The 19396-nt window shown below is 43.0% G+C and overlaps 1 protein-coding gene across 1 annotated transcript in view; it reads right to left on the bottom strand.

The window, feature by feature from the left end:
* Positions 1–19396, bottom strand: part of nphs1 (NPHS1 adhesion molecule, nephrin) — a 57587-nt gene that overhangs the window by 22296 nt on the left and 15895 nt on the right. The window contains exons 4-15 of the mRNA XM_050045707.1: positions 17862–17984; positions 12345–12467; positions 9396–9477; positions 6976–7079; positions 5067–5188; positions 4685–4856; positions 3245–3402; positions 2119–2260; positions 1413–1537; positions 1147–1315; positions 800–929; positions 420–592 (exon numbers count right to left, since the gene is read on the bottom strand). Of these exons, the coding sequence (XP_049901664.1) occupies positions 420–592; positions 800–929; positions 1147–1315; positions 1413–1537; positions 2119–2260; positions 3245–3402; positions 4685–4856; positions 5067–5188; positions 6976–7079; positions 9396–9477; positions 12345–12467; positions 17862–17984 (1623 nt within the window). The remainder of the gene's footprint in view (positions 1–419; positions 593–799; positions 930–1146; positions 1316–1412; positions 1538–2118; positions 2261–3244; positions 3403–4684; positions 4857–5066; positions 5189–6975; positions 7080–9395; positions 9478–12344; positions 12468–17861; positions 17985–19396) is intronic.

The following is a 19396-nucleotide window of genomic DNA, read 5'->3' as shown; positions in this document are numbered from 1 at the left end:
GGCATTAAAACGACGAGTGACAGTACTGTTGTCCAACAGCAGCTCCGCACAAACACACAGTGACATTCCTTCATGCTCATACACAGTACCAAGCTTTGAAGCAGCGGCTGGCTGCTGCCTGTGAAATGGCATCAAAGACAAACATGGCCATGCAGCAAAGCAAATGCACAATTAGGACACACTGCCGCAGAGCTCAACAGACCCACAAATCGCAACAAAGGTTTCCAGTAAACAAAAAAAAATACACAAATGCTATACGCTGACATCTCTGTGCAAAAGTACACCAAGCAAAGCAGCTTACATCTGCACCATCATCACTATGCATCGTTTAAAGATTCGTGCAAACCACATCATGTGGTCACTCGCCAGGAAGAAAGAAAACAAAAATGAAAGAAACAAACGATTCAACCTCAACTTACAAAGCACATTGAGTATGAAGAATGTGTTAGCCCCCTCTGCTAGCACAGGACTGTAGGCCTGGCAAATGACTCTCTGATTGTGATGCTGTGAACTCAGATTTAGAGACAGAGAACTCTGCACTGACACGCCACCAAACGGAGCACTCCTGGGTGGCTGCTCTGCTCCCTGGAATCTAGGAAAACAAATTGCATCCAGCAAATCCAATCAGCAGCGGGGTTTAAGTTCACCAAACAATCATGAACATTGCCACATTTAACAGGATAAACATCAGTCAGTCGGACTCATTCTGACACTGAATTAGCCGTATAATTTTGCAGGAAAATGCTCGAATTGATGTTATTGTCTGCTGTGGGTCTTTCCACCCACTGCCTTGCCAAACCTGAGTGTGCCTAAGCTCCAGGAGATGCTGGCCTTGGGGTTACTGCTTCCAGACTGGCACTCCAGAGTTAGCATCTGGCCCCGACGTAGCTCGTTCTGTTTAGTTGAGATCTTCATACTTATTGCCGGGACTGAGAAACAATGGAGTAAACAAGAAAACACAACACTTGCTGACAATATCAAGATGAAGAGTATAAAATGATGTCGCAAAAATCTGTGGGAATGGATTTATATCAAATCCATTTATCGGATATTGTGCTTTTCTTTCAGCTGAGTTCCACTGAAATAAAGCTGTGTGTGTTAGTGTGTGTGTGTGTGTGTGTGTGTTAGAGCTCCAGTCTAACTCACAGTGAACCAAGAGCTTAGTCTCGGCAAAAATGGTCTTCCTCGCTTTATTTGTGGCATCACAGCGGTAGGTGGCCATGTTGTCACTCGCCGCCAGAACCAGGACCAGTTCTTGAGCAACACCCCTTTCAAAGGGCGTCTGCCTCAGTGCGTGAGTCACGACCCTTCCATTCTGAAACAGGAAGAAAGGGTTTTACACAAAGAAGTGTGTGTGCTCTCGATTTACTGCACAGCACACAAACAGGCATGCATATACAGAGCGCACTAACCTTGAACCAGGTCAGAGTCCCAGTGGGATTCCCTCCAGTGGAGAAGCAGGTGAGACGGACCGTGGTCCCTGACCGAAGGGGGACATCTTGAGGGGGAGCATCGAGCCATACCTTTTGAGGGGGGTCTGTTATAAAAGGATCAACAAGAGTTAGAGTAGAATACTTTAACAGTTTGAGTTTGTTTTTTTGACCATGCATGTTTAGCATGTTTGTATAAGTCTGTGGCTTCTTGAACTCCCCTGACACATTTCTTTTTTTACTGTCTGTCTTTATGCAGTTTTATGAGTGTGCAAATATTAAAATAATAATAATATAAAAAAAAAATAGCAGACCAGTTGTTTCTGCTGTATTTAGAGACTGTCACTGGCCTCTGAAAAGAGCAAAAGTCAAAGCCGGTTATTCAGAATATGTGCAATTTGAAAGTCAGCAGAAAATAAATTTTCTTCTGACAAAGAGTGGGCCGTGAAACAGCTGTGCATTCTGTGTTAAGAGTTATACTTGTCAAGAGCTATATTTGCCTTATAATTGCATTTCTTTACATTTAGAGCGATAATTACATTTGACCCCTCCTGAACCACCTTGATGAGATGTATAAAGCGGTATCAAATCAAAACTTCATCCTCATCCCTCATGGGGATTTTATTTCATGCTGATTATATCTACTAAAATAGAACAGTTTAAAGAATCTAGACTACGGCGTACTCACGATAGACACTCAGAATGGCAGTCTGGGTCTTGGAGAAGTGTGTGCCCTTGTTGAAAGCCTCACAGGTGAGTTGCAGCCCATCTTCCTCCCGGGAGACCCTGTGGGTCATGTTGGACATGGTTGTCATCCCACCATTGTCTCCCTGCAGACACAACGCACACATGACAGTTCAGTCAGGGGACAGACAGCCTTGGTCCCTGGCGTTGACAGTCTTGGGAGAACGAGGGGGGGGGGGAAATCAGGGAGAAAAACAACCCTCACTGGTTTGTCTTGGCGAATACAGATGGCAAATTAGCTGCTGTAATGACTGATGTTGTGCATGGTCTGTGATAAATAAGCATATTCATCTGACTCTCCTGCTTTGCACACTGTTATAAATTGAGCAGAGCGTCATTTTGCACCTGCCTGATAGTGGTCATGCCTGTGCAGCACATCTGGTTATTAAAGCCATTATTGTGGTGATTACTGTAAAAGCCACAGTCAGAAAGACTAACAAAGACCCTGGACAGGAGCGTCAGTCTTCATTAACCTCACACTGTTTCAGATGCATTAAAGCTCACACACAGCACACTGAGTGCCTTGTGTAAGATCAAATGAAAATGCTGCTGCCAGATGAATAAAGAGCTTGTTTAATAATGCTCATCTTCTGTGTCAGCTTTTATTCACTTTGATCTTATTAACATACACAAAAGAGGAGAAGAGCAGCAGAATACTCTTTTTGGAGCCGGCTGCTGATTCATTTGCAAAGCTGCAGCGGGTCTATTCAGACGTGCTGCTCATGGTCACACCGTTTTCTTTCATCTATAAAAGGTTCACATGAGGTCACATTTCATTTTGAAGATTCTTTTAATTCAGTGGGAGGCATTTTAAAAGTTTTTTGTTGGTACCCTAAAGGCAAGCTTGACTGAAGGGCAATGCTTTTGCACTTTGTCTTTTATGAATTGCGTTCACAGAAAATAAATAAATAAAGAAATAAAAACATACCTTTTTTTCAGTATCCTCTTTAAACTGATCAGCGTGATCATCAGTTACAACTCATTGTGTACTCTTGTCAACACTGCTCTTGCCAACCTGCTCAGACAGATAGATCTTAACCTTGGGCTCATTGTGTACCGTGTAGTCCCACCTCTTCCATTGTTGCAACGGACATGTTGAGCTCCTTGTAGCCCAGCCACCAGCGAATCTGGACAGGTGGATTGCTGGAGGTGGCATAACAGCTCAGATTCAAGTCCTGCCCCTCGATGGCCGTGAGCGAGCCCCACAGTGTCACCTCTTCGGGCTCAACTGTCGCACACACACACACACACACACACACATACATCGGCAAACATACAAAGACAAGTCAGTACGAATATCGCCCATGAATAGCACATTCAACAGCCACCTATTCTGATCACAGTGGCAGCGCAACTATTTTTGGATGAGAAACATGGAGCCGAATCAAGGGTGAGAGGGAAAATCACTTTGAGTGGCAACTTGTTTTCTCAGGAGGTTTTCAATGTGGTTTCTAAAGTCTGCTTCGTTTTAACCACAGGGGGAGACAGGGTACAATAGCTGCAGGCAAAGTGATGCAGCTGCATAAAGCCTTCGGGGGAATACAAAGACTGGGGACTGAGCTGGCAGACGCGGGGAAGGAGGGGTCATGTATGTAAATCTTTACATGTATTTGTGTCTATCCCACATGAGATGCAAAACGGGATGCATTTGTGCATGCCGCACACAAAGACTGTTGAAATTAAACAGGTGCCGTGAGGTAAAAGAGCCATATTCCTATTACACTAGTGAGACGTATTCTGTGCCCTCCAGCTTCTGCCAGTGCCTAGAGCGCAGTCAGGCAGTCAGTAGCTCATTTTCAACATCCCTGAATGGATGACTGTGAGGCATGGCACTGGGGTCTGTTGGGGGCTTTGTGAGGAAAAGGAGGGGCACTGGAGTAACTTCAGCCACTTTTACATGCATGAGTAAGAGATTCTTATTTTTTTTTTTTTGCAAGGACCGATCCTAATTCAAAGCATATTTACATAAAATAGGTGCATCAATCACATGGCATTTAAAGCTCTGACTTACAGTGTCTGGCTCTGTAGTGGAAATCAGGCTATTGTTAGACTCAGAGCACCGAGGCTGCTGAATATTAATTCTGTATTTGTTTTATTGTTGCTGAAACAAACATTTTATATTCAGAGAGAAAAGTATAATCTATTAACCATGGGCGTTACTATCGCACAAAGTGTAGGCTTTACTGCCTCAGGATTGTGCATTGAAGCAATTCAGCTGAATTAGTGTAGCAGCTATGAAAGAGCATGCAGTGATACTAATCTGGAGGCAGTCGGGAAATATGGGCTGCAGCCATAATAACCATTAGTTTCATTAATGATATTAGCATTAGAATTTATGCTGGGGCAGCAAAAGAATTGGTTTTGGAGGTAAGACTCTTATTATATTCCTCTGCCTCATGTCCATATCCTAAATAATCCATTGCTGCGAGTTCTGCCAGGGTTGTGTGTGTGTAAATGTGTGTGCGTGTATTCCAGCGCTGTTCACTATATCGAGCATTATTTTCACTCACAGAGCACGGTGAGTTTGCGGCTGACAGACAGAGGTGACAGGGACACCAGATTGACGCTCTCACAGCACACCACCGCCTGGTTGTCTTCGGGGGCGATCTTTAGGTTGAGGATGCTGCTGGACTTCTGCGCCACAGTGTCCTCTTCCCAAGTCATGGAAAGAACTTCACCGTCCTGACACACAGATGAACACGTGAGATTGGAAAAGGCAACTTCAAGAATACATTTGAATAATTGCACAGTCCCATATGGTGCAGTCAATGGAGTACAGAAGCGACAAACACTGGGATACTTACACTGCAAGTTGTTAAACTAAAATAGCTCATTTTGCCAGTGTGACAGTGTGTTGCAAAGCCTCCTTAACAGATGGTGCTGAAGATTTACCTTGGTCCAGTGGAGAGTGGCTAGGGGGTTTCCACCATGAGACACACACTCCAACACGAGCATTCTCCCCGCTTTGACTTCCTCTCTCTCCAGACCTACAATAACTGGAGGCTGAGGCGGGACTGCCAGGAAACGAGAGACAAAAATAAAAATGGACTTGACAAAGGGGAGCAGCACAAAGTGCGACAGAAAGGGAAGAGAAAAGGTGAGGAAAGAGAAGAGATGTGGTAACTCAGGGAAATGGTGGAATGGAGTGACCATCAATAGGACGACATAAAAAAGAAACTGCACTGCCATGAGAACACTCTTGGCAATTGAGTAGGGAGCATCCCTATTTGTTGAGACAGGGCCAATAAATTGGGCACATTCAACATGACTGTGGGATAAGAGGTCCAGATCTGATGAAAGCATTAAGTATTAAGGGAGCAGTCAGCTGGATCAAGTCCATAAAGCAAAATAACAGATGTTCAAACAGTAATAAGGCAACGTGAAATATGAATAAATTACAGCTCCCTTGAATAAAATATACGCAGTAAATAGAGGAGGACGGGCCTTTGTTATTGCTGCAATCAGTTTCGGAGAGCAGGCTGCAGACCCTGGGCCAGTGTGACAAATTGCCACCTTGCTAACAATCTGGCTGGCTGAAAATGGCCACCGCGCTGGCTTTGATGGGCTGGCATGCTGAGTAAGACTGCAGTGGTGGTCCCAAGTTCTGCAACATTAGCACTTAGCACAGAGCCCATGTTGTTTAATACAGAGCAGAGAGCCAGAGAGGAAGGGAGGAGTGCTCACGGTTATTGGTGGTTGTTAAAACAGCAGCAGTGGCTTCTAATGTGGAGGAGTATGGATAGAGACAACATTAAGGTGTCTAGTCAGCCTGTGGATAATACGGCAGCTGAGCTGGAGGGAGCGCTCGCTGCTGAAGGTGTCAGCAGCCCTGCTCCACTTTAATCAACAACATGATTTAGGCCTGGGAGAAGCAGGTGGGTAGACTCTCAGGCCTAAACAATCAATTACTTCAACTGATCAACCGAGTGGAAAATACTAAACCAACTGTAGTAAACAGTAGCTGCGGTGTCACACTGTTTGTACATTCAGCAACAATGGCTTTCATTGTTGCCTCGCCAAATAAGAGGAAAAAAGAAACACCAAATGCAGTGAGAGCCAGAGACAGCATGTGTGTCATCTCACCTTTGTGTGCCGCAGCAACAATTTTATTATATAATGTCACGCGGTTTGTGATAATAACATGAAAGAAAAAAGCAACAGAAACTGCCTCGCCTCCTGCCTCAGTGGATTCTAAATTTAATTTGAGCTGATGAGCACAAAAGTTGCTGGGTTAGTTTTGCAAGATTCATTATTACTAACTGTGGTGGCCTTAGCTTCCCATATTAGTTATTATAATGTTAAAAAATTCAGTACTTGAAGCCTCACTGATATAATCCATCTCAGTTGGTCTAATAATTGGTTTATGTGTTTTGGTTAACGTTGGGGAAATGAGACTAAGGGTGTAGATAATTTTAAGCTGATTGAATAAAACAGTAAATCTAAACGAATTCAAATTTAATTGCAGGGTTGATGTATGATTTTTCGCTGCTGGCCACCCCTATAGACACTGTTTCATGGTTTTACAGGAAGAAAACTGCCTAAACCTCCTGCTTTGGTAGTATCAATTTCAGCCCACCAGGGGCAGCCTTGTTAACTGGAGGCAGTCACACTCATGTTGACTTGAAGTAGGTGTGAGTTTGCCTTCGGGTTGAATGTTTCTCCTTGGACCACTAACACAGACTGAGTGCACAAGGCCGGATACCCTTGGGCCTCCCCGAGGTAGGGTTCCTGTGTGGTTGAATGTGTTTTTTAAAGAGAGGGGGTGTTGACTGTCAGCTTACAGACACGTTGAGACACTCACAGTACACGCTCATGGTCATTGTGGTCTCCACAGGCCGGAATAGGGCGGGGTTCTTGGCATGACACGCCAGCTGCCTCCCGTTGTCAGAGCTTAGAGCAGTGACCCTTTGAGAGGTAACACAAAGACAGACAAGACAAGAAGGATAAAAGAAGAAAGTTTATATTGAACCATATAAAGTGTTGAAGCCCGAAGCATCACATCATGGTTAGTGGTGGTAAAAGAAACAATACATTGATGGAACATGCAACATACTCCATTACAAGTAAAAGCCCTGCAGTCAAAATCCTACTTTAAGTAGAAACGGACAACTATAGCATTTTGTAGTGGTAGTATTGTTGGTGCTGCTGTCACAAAGACAACTGGATTGCTTTCAGTTTTCCTCAGGGCCTAACAATGGGGCTCCTTTTCTTTTACCAAACAGAGTTTGCAAAATTACTTCATTTGTTCTATCGTCCACCATTTCCGCTACTGGGGATAGTAACTGTAAGAACTACATTGATACTCTTTGGTAACTGTGAATAGATACCAATAACGACCGGGGAAAAACAAAAGCGCTATCCTCTTCCTGTTTTGGTTGCACAATGGTTGACGCACTTCCTTTTTGCCATATATTGAGCCTTCATTTTCCCGGGAGATCGTACTTGGTGGCAGACAGACTTGCATAGTGAAAACAAGGCCTATAGGGACCCAGTCTAAATGCCGATGGTGTCATTATCCTATCGCCATTAGATTGTGCAATCAGCATTGGCTTTATTAGAGGTTAAAGCAAAAAACATGTCTATTTCCACCAAGTGAAAATACAGGGGTGGTATCAGTAGAATGTGCTTTAGGTATTCAGGTATAAGTACATATCTTGTGTGACTGATATATTATTCTATATGTGTCTTGTTAGATTGTTAATACTGGTTCACCACAGGCATGCAGCACTATACTGTCGTAGCTGGTGGAGGTGGAGGTGGAGCTCGCTTTCCCTACTTTATATACAGTAGGGTAATTTAGTCTAATGGTTCCCAATCCAGGAGTCACAAGATAAGTCTGACGGGTTGTGAGATGATTAATGGGGTAGAAAGAAAGACTGTATATAAAAAGATGGATGATGCATCTCCACTGTTCAAACATGAAGCCAAATTTTTTTGGATACAGGCGCTGCCATCTTGCACTGCTGCTCATTCAGAGCCAGAGTCAGAGTCTGCACAGTAGCGATTGGGCAGTGAAGCCTTGCTACTGAGTTCTCGCCCATACTCCTTTTCGACTTAGCTGCAAGTAGCGCCATTGATCTGATAGCACCCACTGGCACACGCAGCTGTCAATCATGATGCCCCATCCCCTTTTTATATCATCACATATCTACTTTAAACCAAACTCATTATAAAAATGAACACTTGAACATACATTAGCGTGATAGGAATGACCTAATATGAAAGGAGTGCAGCCATCCACCAGGGAGCAATCAGGATGCTTTGGCTTCACTTTTGGGGAGCTGTCATAACATCCATCTTTATTTCACAGTCTATGGGTGAAACTGCTGAAAGTCACAGATGTCTCAAACCTGACAAAAATCCCCAACAATATACTGATTTTTTTTCTTAAGGGATCACAACAGTGTGTCTTATTCTAGTAGCTTATCATATATTTTTTTAAGTTTCTTAATTTGAGAACAAGTAACTATGGCTGTCAGATGGTGTAGTGGAGTAAAAAGTACAATATTTGCCCCTGAAACAATGTTAAATTGAAATAGTATTTAGCATAAAATGGAAATACTTGAGTAAAGTACCAGTGTAGTATATGAGCATCTGACCGCTGTTATCAGTATGACATTAAATTCAAAAATGCACTTTGTGATGTACATTGAAAGATCCTCTAGTCCCTCCAGTGCAGTGGATTTATTCTGAGCCTAGTTTACTTTCTCAGTTTATGTCTTCTATATCAAATTACAGTACAATGTCAACCGTAACAATCACACATGGCCCACTGCTGCGTACGCTCAGTGTGAATATGAGGAAGGAGCATCAATATTGCTTAAGACCTTGGCTGCTCTGCAATAGAGCTGAACAACGTTGCAGCTCCTCAGTACCAATGTTATCTCAGGATATGACAAGAGGTTATTATCTTTGACACAGAGGAGACAAGCAGGATTAAAGTAATCTATGGCCCTGTTTAATGTATAGGCACCTGGCGAACCGGCGAGGATCGGATCTGTCTCGCTGCTGGAATGTAATTTTGTGCATTTGACAGAAGCTAATTCAATCGCACAGTGCCAAGTAACCGTTCGCTACGTGCAGAAATTCATTGTACTCACTAAGACAGAGGGGAAAAATAAGAGCCGGGTGAAAACAAGGGAAACAAGAAACAAAGACAGACTCGGAGAGATTGAGCAGGTTGGTGAGGAGAATGTGTCTGGCAGGCGGGTGAACACATACGTTACTTCAGCATGCGTGTTCAGGAGCTTATCCTTTGAGCCAGACATGGTGAAAGACTCTGCACCTGTCAGCTCGACTCCATCTAAAAGACACAATGGGGGGAAGGAACACAAAAAGGGAGAATGCTGTGTGTAAATTTGCTCATGTGAAACAGAAACATCAGTGTTATTCTCGTGTGGAATGGTAAATACTAGAATATGATAAACATGTATCAAAACACATTTGGGCAGGAGCGCTTCCTGAACTCACATTGAGTTTGTGAGGTCAGGCTGTTCTCGAACACTGTTACCCATGAAAAGTAATACACCACAATTTGTATATAACCCACGTAGTTGTGAGACAGTAATTAGGTGTAACCCACATAATTGGGAAGGCTGTGATCACGTAACCAACGTGCTAATGGGAGTAAAGAAGGAAGTATATAAAGACTCAAATTCCATGTAAGGAGGGAGGTTGGGCCGGCTGGTGGGTAAAACAACACAGGACTTTCCCCCAGGAGAACCAAGTGAACTGGAATGTAATATATGTTTTCCTTGGTGTACTCACCTGAAAAAGACTTGAATTTTTGTTACCTTAGAATTAGCTGTTTATATCAAACAGAAAGCTCCTTGTCTATGGAGATCACCATGGTGCACCACCATGTTTCTACAGTAGCCCAGAAAAGACAAACTCTAGATAGAACCATTTGTGTTTTCGCATCAGCTGCCATAGATTGCAGCTCCTCTATGATGTTATGTTTTGGAGAGGAGGAGACATCTGTTGACAATTCGGCTCATGTTGAAAACCTCCTGAACGTCTGGACCAGAAATAAGGAAAGCACACATAAGCAGGTGCTGGGCTAGCGACCCTCTGTGATGAGCCAAACAGCATAAGAGAAAAAATGATTTGTAACATGAAACTGCTTTATTCAGTGTTGTCACTGGTTTAAATCACCTGGGGTCTCATTTATAAAACAGTGCGTAGGATCCGTACTATAAATGTACGTACAGACAAAAGCCAAATATAGCGCGTGCCAAAAAATATTCAACAATTTCTACAATCAGGCTCCATCTCACCATCTGGGTCTCCAATTTCCTTTCACCAAAATGTTCGTAAGCATGGGTCAAAGCTTCTCCCACCAAGTCCGTTTTCATACATCACAACTTTTGCGTGGAAAGTGGGAGCCTCTTTCAGGCCCCATTTTGTTTGTACACAATGTTTATAAATGAGACCCCTGGTCCATATGTTTTAGAGAGGAGGAGACCTCTGCAGATAATTTGGCTATTGGTAGAAACCTCCTGAACCATGAAAACTAAAGAAATCCTAACCTGGAGAAGAAGTTTCAAATGGTTGCAATCTGCAATCCTGACTGCTACATGCCACTAAATCCCCCGAAATCTTTCACACTGTTCCTTTAAGTTATGTCGTCACCGTCAGACGCCCAACTATTTCTTTTCCTAACCCTAACAAAAGTAACTTTACTTGCCTAAACCTAATCTACATAACTTTACGTTAGGTATTTAACATCATTCATGGGGCGTTAATTTGTTACATAACATATCCTCCCGAGACCCGAACTTTAGTTTGTTATGCATTTTTAATTTCTCCTAGCTATCTGGGATCAGTAGGACCCAATAAGTATAAAAAAATGAAACACTGTCAATGATAACTAAATCCCAATGTCCTAAAACCAGATGATAATAAAGTCTCAATGTCCTCAAATGAGACGACAATAAAGTCCTAATGTCTTCAAACAAGTACTTCCTAATTAGCAGCGTCTTAGCTTGTTACTGTTGCTAAAATTGGTCAAATTTATTGCCATATCAAAGTACAAACATTATTATCATCATAAATAAAAAAGTTTCAACATAAAAATAAAATTTTATAAAATAAAATATGATCAGGCTTTGGACCTTGTCCACTTTCGTGTCAGGATCGGCTGCAGACTGACTTATCTGCCATCTTGTTTTTACATAAATTAGTGTTTTGTTGTTTTACTACCACTAGATGGCGCAAAAAGTGTCCACGATTGAGGACAACAGGTCCAAGTTAAGCAGAATAAAGTATAAGGTCAAGTAAACCCAAAATGTGATGTCATCATATGAGGACACTGGGTCTCAGGAGGATATGAATCGTTGTATGAGGAGAGTCTGTTGAGGTGCTCTTTGAATAAGGACACATGCAGACACAAAAATCATAAAACTCCAAGGCACTGTCTTTTTAACTAATTAAAATGCCTTCATTTTCATATTAGACTTAAAAACAAACTCAGCTATGGTTCGGCATCAAGCCTTCGTAGGGAGTCAAAATGTCCATTCTAGTGTGAATGGTAAATATTCAAACATAATAAATGTATATTTGAGGAGCATGTATCTGCGTGTGGTATAATAAAAGTACATCCCATTGTCTCAACCTGCCCTTAACGAAGTCAGAGTTGAGATTACAATATGATCAAAACAAAACAACACTGTATTGAACACAATAAAGATGTACATTTTAACAAGAAAAGGGGAGCACAGCCCTGAAGACAAATTCACACCAAGAGAAAACAACAGAGCATCTCTCCCTCACTGTTTCAGCAATACACAGTGTAAAAGGTGTGACGGGGGAGCAAAAGGCAAAAACAGAAAATGGAAAAATTGTAGTTGGTTTTGTAAACAACGAGGAACTTGTGATACATTCGCTGTACATGAGATTGTAAAGTCAGTGGAAATTGGAAATTCAAATGTTCAGGCTATTTCCTCCCACACAGAGTCTGCTCCTTTCAACTCTGCCATTCGAAGGCTATGAAATAACAGATCTTTACTGAACTTGCATTTTATCCTCTGCAATGTTTTCATGCTTAAATATGCAGGTCACGACCTATAGAGAACCCCGAATGTAGAGTATCGGAGAGGCTGTTTCCCTTTGTTCTAACTGTCAAGCTGACCATCTCTGTCACATTTAGTGCAGTTGAAAGGGGTGACTCACCTTTATAAAGTGTGATTTCAGCCAGGGGCTTTGTGTCAGGGGCGATACAGGTGATGGCGTACTTCTTCCCTGCTACCCAAGGTGTTGCCATGTCCATCTCAAAGTACGGCTTGGAAGGAGGAACTGAATGAGAGAAGCCACAGCTCAAGTTTCATATTTATCACATCATTAACCTGATATTCATCCCACTCATTTTTGGTTAGAGGAAGCAGGCGCTATCACAGATGGATATTAGCTTATGCAACGATATGATAATAAGCGCTCGCAACATTTGGGAGTGACTGGAATGTCACGCTGTCAGCTTTTGAGTGATTTACTACAGCGAGGTTTGATGTTCTGTTGAGTTAGAATACAAATTGTGGACAAGAAGAGAATACAGAGATGAAATAGTGATGAAACCGATCCAGTGCTAATCTATCATAGCAAACACCAAACACTTCTCTTCTCAGATCACCCCCAAGCTAAATATGTGCTTTCTGGACTGATCAAAGCAGTCTTCACTTCTCCACTGTTCTACTCCACAATCCTTTTATCTGACCATAAATAGGAATTCCAGAAAAAAAACATAGCTTTTAACACAAGGGACCGGAAATTGCTTGGCAGTAAATTGAGAAATCTGTCACCAACTAACCATCAAAGAGATTTCTGCAGATCTGTGAGCCACTCTTTACCAGGACTATCAGCTCAATCATGCACACGCTACAGAAACCTGATTGTCTATTGTGCCAGCTTTTAGCGAATGGGTGAGCCTGTAGAATTACCAACTACAGTTACTGCTAAGGTTGCTTTTCTTTCATCAGAGATCAAGTGCAAAGGCTGCCTGAGTTCAGAGACAGAGCGCAGAGTTGGAAAGTACAGGAAGGATACATGTGTGTTAGAGAGACATGAAAGACTCTGGCAAAGGAGTAAAGAGATATGGCAAGAATGAAAAGTGAGAGTGAGACAAGTGGCAGAGGAGAGCAGGGGCAGGAGGAAAGCTGCTGCTGAATTCTGAGATAAATCCACTGCTAATGTGTGAGTAAACAGCTGGACCACGAGCAACCAAACTAGACAGCCATTCACCTCCTCTCCATCTCTTTGGCACATACAATCAATTCCCCGCCACTAGGAGGAGCTGTTGCTGTGTGCAGAGTCGCCCATTGGCTCCAGTCTGCTATTGAGACAGATGAGATGTGGCTGCAGCTTCAAACTGATTTAAAAGAAGCAATTGAATCTGTGTGGACTGTGATGGGTTACCCAGAGCACTGCAGAGGCGCGCGCTGCAATAATGAGATGCATTTGTTTGTTTTTTCCCCCCTCTTCCCTGAGAAGATGACTGGGCCATGCATCTATTGACAGCCCCTGCACTCTCAATCTACTCAGGCCTGCACGATTCAACATAGGCGCATCACTTGTTGTGCTCGAGGAGCGTCTGGCAGCCTAACAAATCCTAAAATAAGAATAATGATATGTTCGCAAATGAGGCAGGCAGGTATCTAATTTTTTCCTCGCTCGCTCTTGCTGGCCCCAGTCCTCTTATCTCTCATTCACTCCATCATCCCTCTCATCCCTCTCTAGCAGCCCGAGCCCACCCTCCACTCCCCCCCCTCTCCCCACGCTATCCTTCTTGACCACTGCAGTTAAACTGCAGAAGTGCGGGGGAAGGTGTGTTCCAGCTTGCACTGGGAATGAAAGCCTGCCATCCATCACATCTGCAAACCACGTGATCCAATCAGCCCATTCAGGATGAACATTTGTACAAATGTAATAGCACATGTGGACAACAACAAAACACTCTATTCAATTTACTAGACATGCACTCAGAGCAAAGAACAGACAGCAAACAAGCTGTTCTCTTAATTAACTCTTTCGGCCCCTTCTTTGTCTACTTGCCTGTCGGCTTTGTTATTTTCCCTCCCTCTCTCGCTGTGTTTTCCAGCCCTATCTCTCTTATTAAGGTACATATATGAAAACAATAATAGATAGGCATGCAAAGACTTGCTCCTGCCGTTCAGACGAGAAACAGTGAGCCGCAAAATTCGATTCATTAGACAAATACAGACGGATGGATGGATAAGGCAGATAAGAAGCAGATTAGCAGACACACATCAATATGCATATCCACCTATCTTTCCCTCTCATTCACATACAGATGCGCACACTCTCTTTCCTCCTTTGCACACAAACACACAAAGATAAACTCAAGTCTACAGTGCATGTGGATTTGCATGCACAAACACACTGACACAGGCGAGCGAGTGTGCAGACAAGCTACATTCATCTCACTTCAATCTAAAAACAGGCGCCAGTGTGTGCACAGTCTAACATGTGATTCCAAGCTGATTCTCTAGAAAATATTGGAGAAGGCCCAGAGGATAAAAGAGTCTCTAAAAAGCTTATTATGCTGAATTAAGAAAATAATGGAGACCAGAAGATCAGACTTCTCAATACCACACAGTCACAACTCATCGCTTTTCATCTCTGGAAGACAAAGATTGTCGAAAGCCACACATCTGAGCACATGTACATGCACCGGGACATATTTTTATACTCTTATGTGCATAAAAACGCACACATTCACACACACACACACGCACTGGAGGTCTCAGGTGTGTGATCTCTGGCAATGAAAGCCTCTAAAGCAGTGCTCTTTTTTCAGCTCTCCCTTCGTCTCTGTCTCACCCCTCCCTTCTGCTTAGTCGTGGGGGAGAAGTGGAGCAGCAGCCCCATCTCCCCTCACCCACCCCACCACTCTTTCCTGACCAACTACTGCTGTCTCTATTATTTTTTGTTTTGGATCCATTACATAACAGTTAAATCTGTCCACCTCCATGACAAGTCACGGAAAATATTTCACACATGTGTAAGCATTGAAAATCCTCCTTATTGATAGATTTGAAAAAGAGTTAAAAACAAAGGAGGGGGACAGCACATTTTGAGGTGTCCCTTTAGTGTCTCATTATTTAGCAGACTTTCCTTTGCTAATTGTAAAGACCTCAACACTCTAACATCAGTCTGGCACTGTAATATGCACACCGTCACACCAGTGTATAACACTCTGTCCTCTGATGGGGTTATATCTTGGGCAACTGTCAGAACTTTTCGTGAACGAAGATGAATAAAGTCACCATGTTCTGCGTTGCTTGTGCCCCCATTTATAAGTTGTTCCATTATTCATAACAGGGAATCATAAAATGAAGGCTCATTATATAGTCTTCAAGTGCTAAACTCATTAGCTACCGCAAAAACCTCACCATAGCCCTGGTTCCTAAAATGTCCTCTAACCTCCAACCAACACTGATAATAAGCTTACACACATGGGCACACTCACACTCTCTCTCTCTCTCACACACACACACACACACACACACATATCTCTGTAAGACCCAACTATGGCAACTGAATGAGTAACAGAGTCTAAAACCAGAACACATCAAATAACTGTTTTGAACATTTGCAGGAGGCATCTGTACAGGCATGCAATGCGGTGAGGGAGAGAGTTGTTCATTAATAGGATTAAATGCTAAGGCTAATGGTATAAACCGAGACACAGGATGTGTCAGGTATGTGACGGGCACAGTGCGGGGTAAGTTTTTAGAAGAGGAGGGGGTTTCAGCGGAGGGGGTAGAGGTTGTTATTGTCATGGATTACTCACTGCCACTTGATCTGCCTATTGCAGTAATCCCCTATCTAAGCTCCGCAGGAAGGCAAAAACACACAGGAGTTATGTTGCACCAATGGAAATGTCTTGAAAACATCTCTTTGTAAGCTCATGGATGGGGCTTATTGACATTTTTACCTCCGTCCTCGCTATTCACTGCCTGTGGTGATCCATCTTGAATTAGCCAGTCATGATAGCACTCCCTCTGACCCAAGAATCCAATTATACGACCAGCAATCTCTGTTTTGTTTTCACATTCCTCCCCTCTCCCCCACTGTATCTCCTCATAAAGAGTTTATAGTGTTTTGATTTGATGCAGGGCTTGATGGGATATGGCCATGGTTGACTGGACAGGGGTGTGGGGCCTTGGGAGCTGTAGTTCGGTGATGGAGAAGTCCGTGGGGAACTCATCAGAGACAGTGCTCTTCAAAAGGATACACGGTTTCCAGTCCCACTTCAGCAGTAACAGGAGATTGAATTCATCAGCTCATTATCAAGCCCCAGATTAGTCACGTATTTTGAATCAGTTGAGTTGGTGGGGTGGAACAAATGACCCTTTAGGACCAAGGCTGCAGAGCGCTTTAAAAGTCAGTCGCTTTCCTCTTTGCCCTTTGCAACAGTGCAGCTGCAACTGTCCATCTTACACAGTCAACAGCTGGTAAGAGTTCCCAAGATGATGAACAGAAACACCAGCTGAGATTCAGATCTGAGCATGGCAGGCACACCGGGCAGCAGTAGGTTTAAGTCATGCTAAACTACCAGTGATCCTTGATGCAACACGAACATAATTCCCACACAATTTGACCTTTTCAACAAAGCCAGAGGCGGTCGTGTTGACTTTGTGCATGTGGGTGCACGTGCAATAGGCATCTCGGAGGTAATAAATGTGGGAGTCAGGCCTGCTGTGCCTGCAGGTGTAGGCCTGCTGTAGGACCTAAGGCGGCTGCAGTGCAGAACAGAACGTTGCCATTCAAAGGAGACGTCTGCGGTCTATGTCTCCTCCTACCCCACACCACCCGCCATCCCTCCCACCGGCCCATTGATGACAGAAAAACCTGCTTTCTTCCCAGAGGAGAGTGAGGNCTCCATGGTCACCAAAGAGAAAGCCGGAAAGCGAGGGAGAGAGGGAGAAATTGTGCAGAATGGGGAGGGGGATGTAAGTAAATGAACTGCGCCGGGAGAAGAAAGGTTCTTTTAGAGTCCTTTCCTTGCCACATATGGGCTTGCTCCCACAAGCAAGAGGGAAAGGGAGAGAGAGATACCGGTTGTTATAGAGTGACAACAGGTGGTCTAATGTAGTCGCACAATTACATCTATTCCAGTCCGTGTCTGAGTAGGAACTTTTCAATCACTTCTGTTATAATTTATTCCTGTGCAAGGGAGAGACATGGATCGCCCCGAGGCTTGCCAGGGAATCCAGGCTGTTCTGATACTTTCTTTGTGTAGCTGCTGGTTAAAGCCATAGACCTACTGGAACATGTGGGGATGGCTTAGTGCTTGTTAAAGAAATAAATACAGTCAGAAAAGTTAAAGAAATCGTGACTGTCTTCATGGTGCACACATGCTTTAAACATGATTTGCGCATGAAGGCAACCACTGCGTTCTATTGTACCAAGGACGCTTTAAATATAGTCTCTACATTCAAGTGCGCGCTCCCTCAAATACCTTATCTTAGGCAAATTAGAGCTCTTTATCAATAGAAATGAATATTTAACAGCTCTTTATATGCTGATTACCGGTCAGGAGGTTGTGTATGTTGCTGGAGTACTGAGGATGCTCATTGTGCCTTATTACATACATCATTTTGTTACTCGGGAAAATACATGTTTATAAGCCCCCACATCCCCTCTGTACACAATCTCCATGGTTGTGCTCACTTAGCATGTTGACCCAGACTGTCCTGGAAATGATTGCTCCACTGCTCTCAGACCGGCCCGCTTGACATTCATAGGAGGCGTCATCTTCCAGTTGGGCATTCGCAATCTGTAGATGATGCTGTCCTGGGAAAGAGAGGGAGAGATTAGTTATTTTTGTGACACATTGGGCCTCATGCAGAAACATTCTGTTAAATTTCTCTTATATTTACCATTTACTTAATTTTCTGTGAAGAGACAAAATAAGAGACGTCAGCCTCAGATGCACCAAATGTTCTTATCCATCCAAATCTGCTCTTACCCAGGTGTGCTCAGTGATGAATCCCACTTGATCATAAGTAACCTATTAGCATATAGGCTAAACACTGCATCAGGGCAGGTGTTGTGCCGTGTGCAAAGATCTGGCGCACACCCAAGAATTGGAGAGATGCCACCAAAAAAAAAAGTGTAAGAAGAAGAACAGTAGTGAGATCAACACCCCAAATCTAAACATAAAGATGTGATTTTCCAGATTGTCGGTTCTGGCATTAAAGGAAAATCTAAAACTCAGCAAAGGCAAATTTTTGTGACACTGCAAATGCCACATCAGCAGCAGTGGTAGAGGAATTACCAGGTCCTTTACCTCAGTAAAAGTACTAATAACACAAAACACTCTGTTACTAGAAGGAGAAGAAGATACTTTATTAACCCTGAGGGGAAGTTCAATGTTTTCACTCTGTTGTCATAGACACACAGGCCTGAAATACACACACATGCACAAACAGGACCTATACATGCATTAAATGGAGAGATGTCAGAGTGAGGGGGCTGTCATGGACAGGCGCCCCAGGCAGTTGGGGGTTCGGTGCCTTGCTCGGAGGCACCTCAGCATTGCGCAGGAGGCAAACTGTCACCTCTCTAGCTACCAGTCCATGCTCCATACGTGGTCGGTATGTACACTTGACCCGGTGATCCTCTGGTTCCCAGCCCAAGTCCCTACAGACTGAGCTACTGCTGAACAACTAGTGAAAGCCCTTCATTGAAAATGATTCTTAAGTCAAAGTATGTAAGTACAATCTGGAAAACATATTAAAATATTAAAAGTAAAACTATCTATGCAGAAAAATGTAAGTCAATTAAACGAATCAGAAAAATTTAAATAGTTAGAGGAAAACAGCAAGTCCTTACATTTAAGAAGCTAGAACCATGAAATGTTAATGCACGACAAATGACTTAAATGATCATCAAAATAGTTAAGATGAATTTTTCTAATAAACTGACTAATAATTTTAGCTGCTCTTGTTCATTTTCATATGGTTTGTGTGCAAAAATCCTAATTTGTAAAGTAACTAGTGACTAAAGTTATCAGATAATTGTAGTAGAGTAAAGTGTACAATATTTCCTCTTAAGTGTAGTTAAGTAGAAGTAGAAAGCTTTATGAGATTAAAATACTGAAGTTACGTAAAAGTACCTCAAATTTGTACTTAAGAACGGTAATTGACCCTTCGCTAAGTCCTGCCCGGTCGGACAACAACACAGCTGTGCTCCATTGACTCTAA

The sequence above is a fragment of the Epinephelus moara genome, chromosome 6 (assembly GCF_006386435.1).
Source record: "Epinephelus moara isolate mb chromosome 6, YSFRI_EMoa_1.0, whole genome shotgun sequence".
Lineage (NCBI taxonomy): Eukaryota > Metazoa > Chordata > Actinopteri > Perciformes > Serranidae > Epinephelus > Epinephelus moara.
Note: the sequence above shows the minus strand (reverse complement) of the source record. Positions and strands in the feature narration are given on the sequence as shown.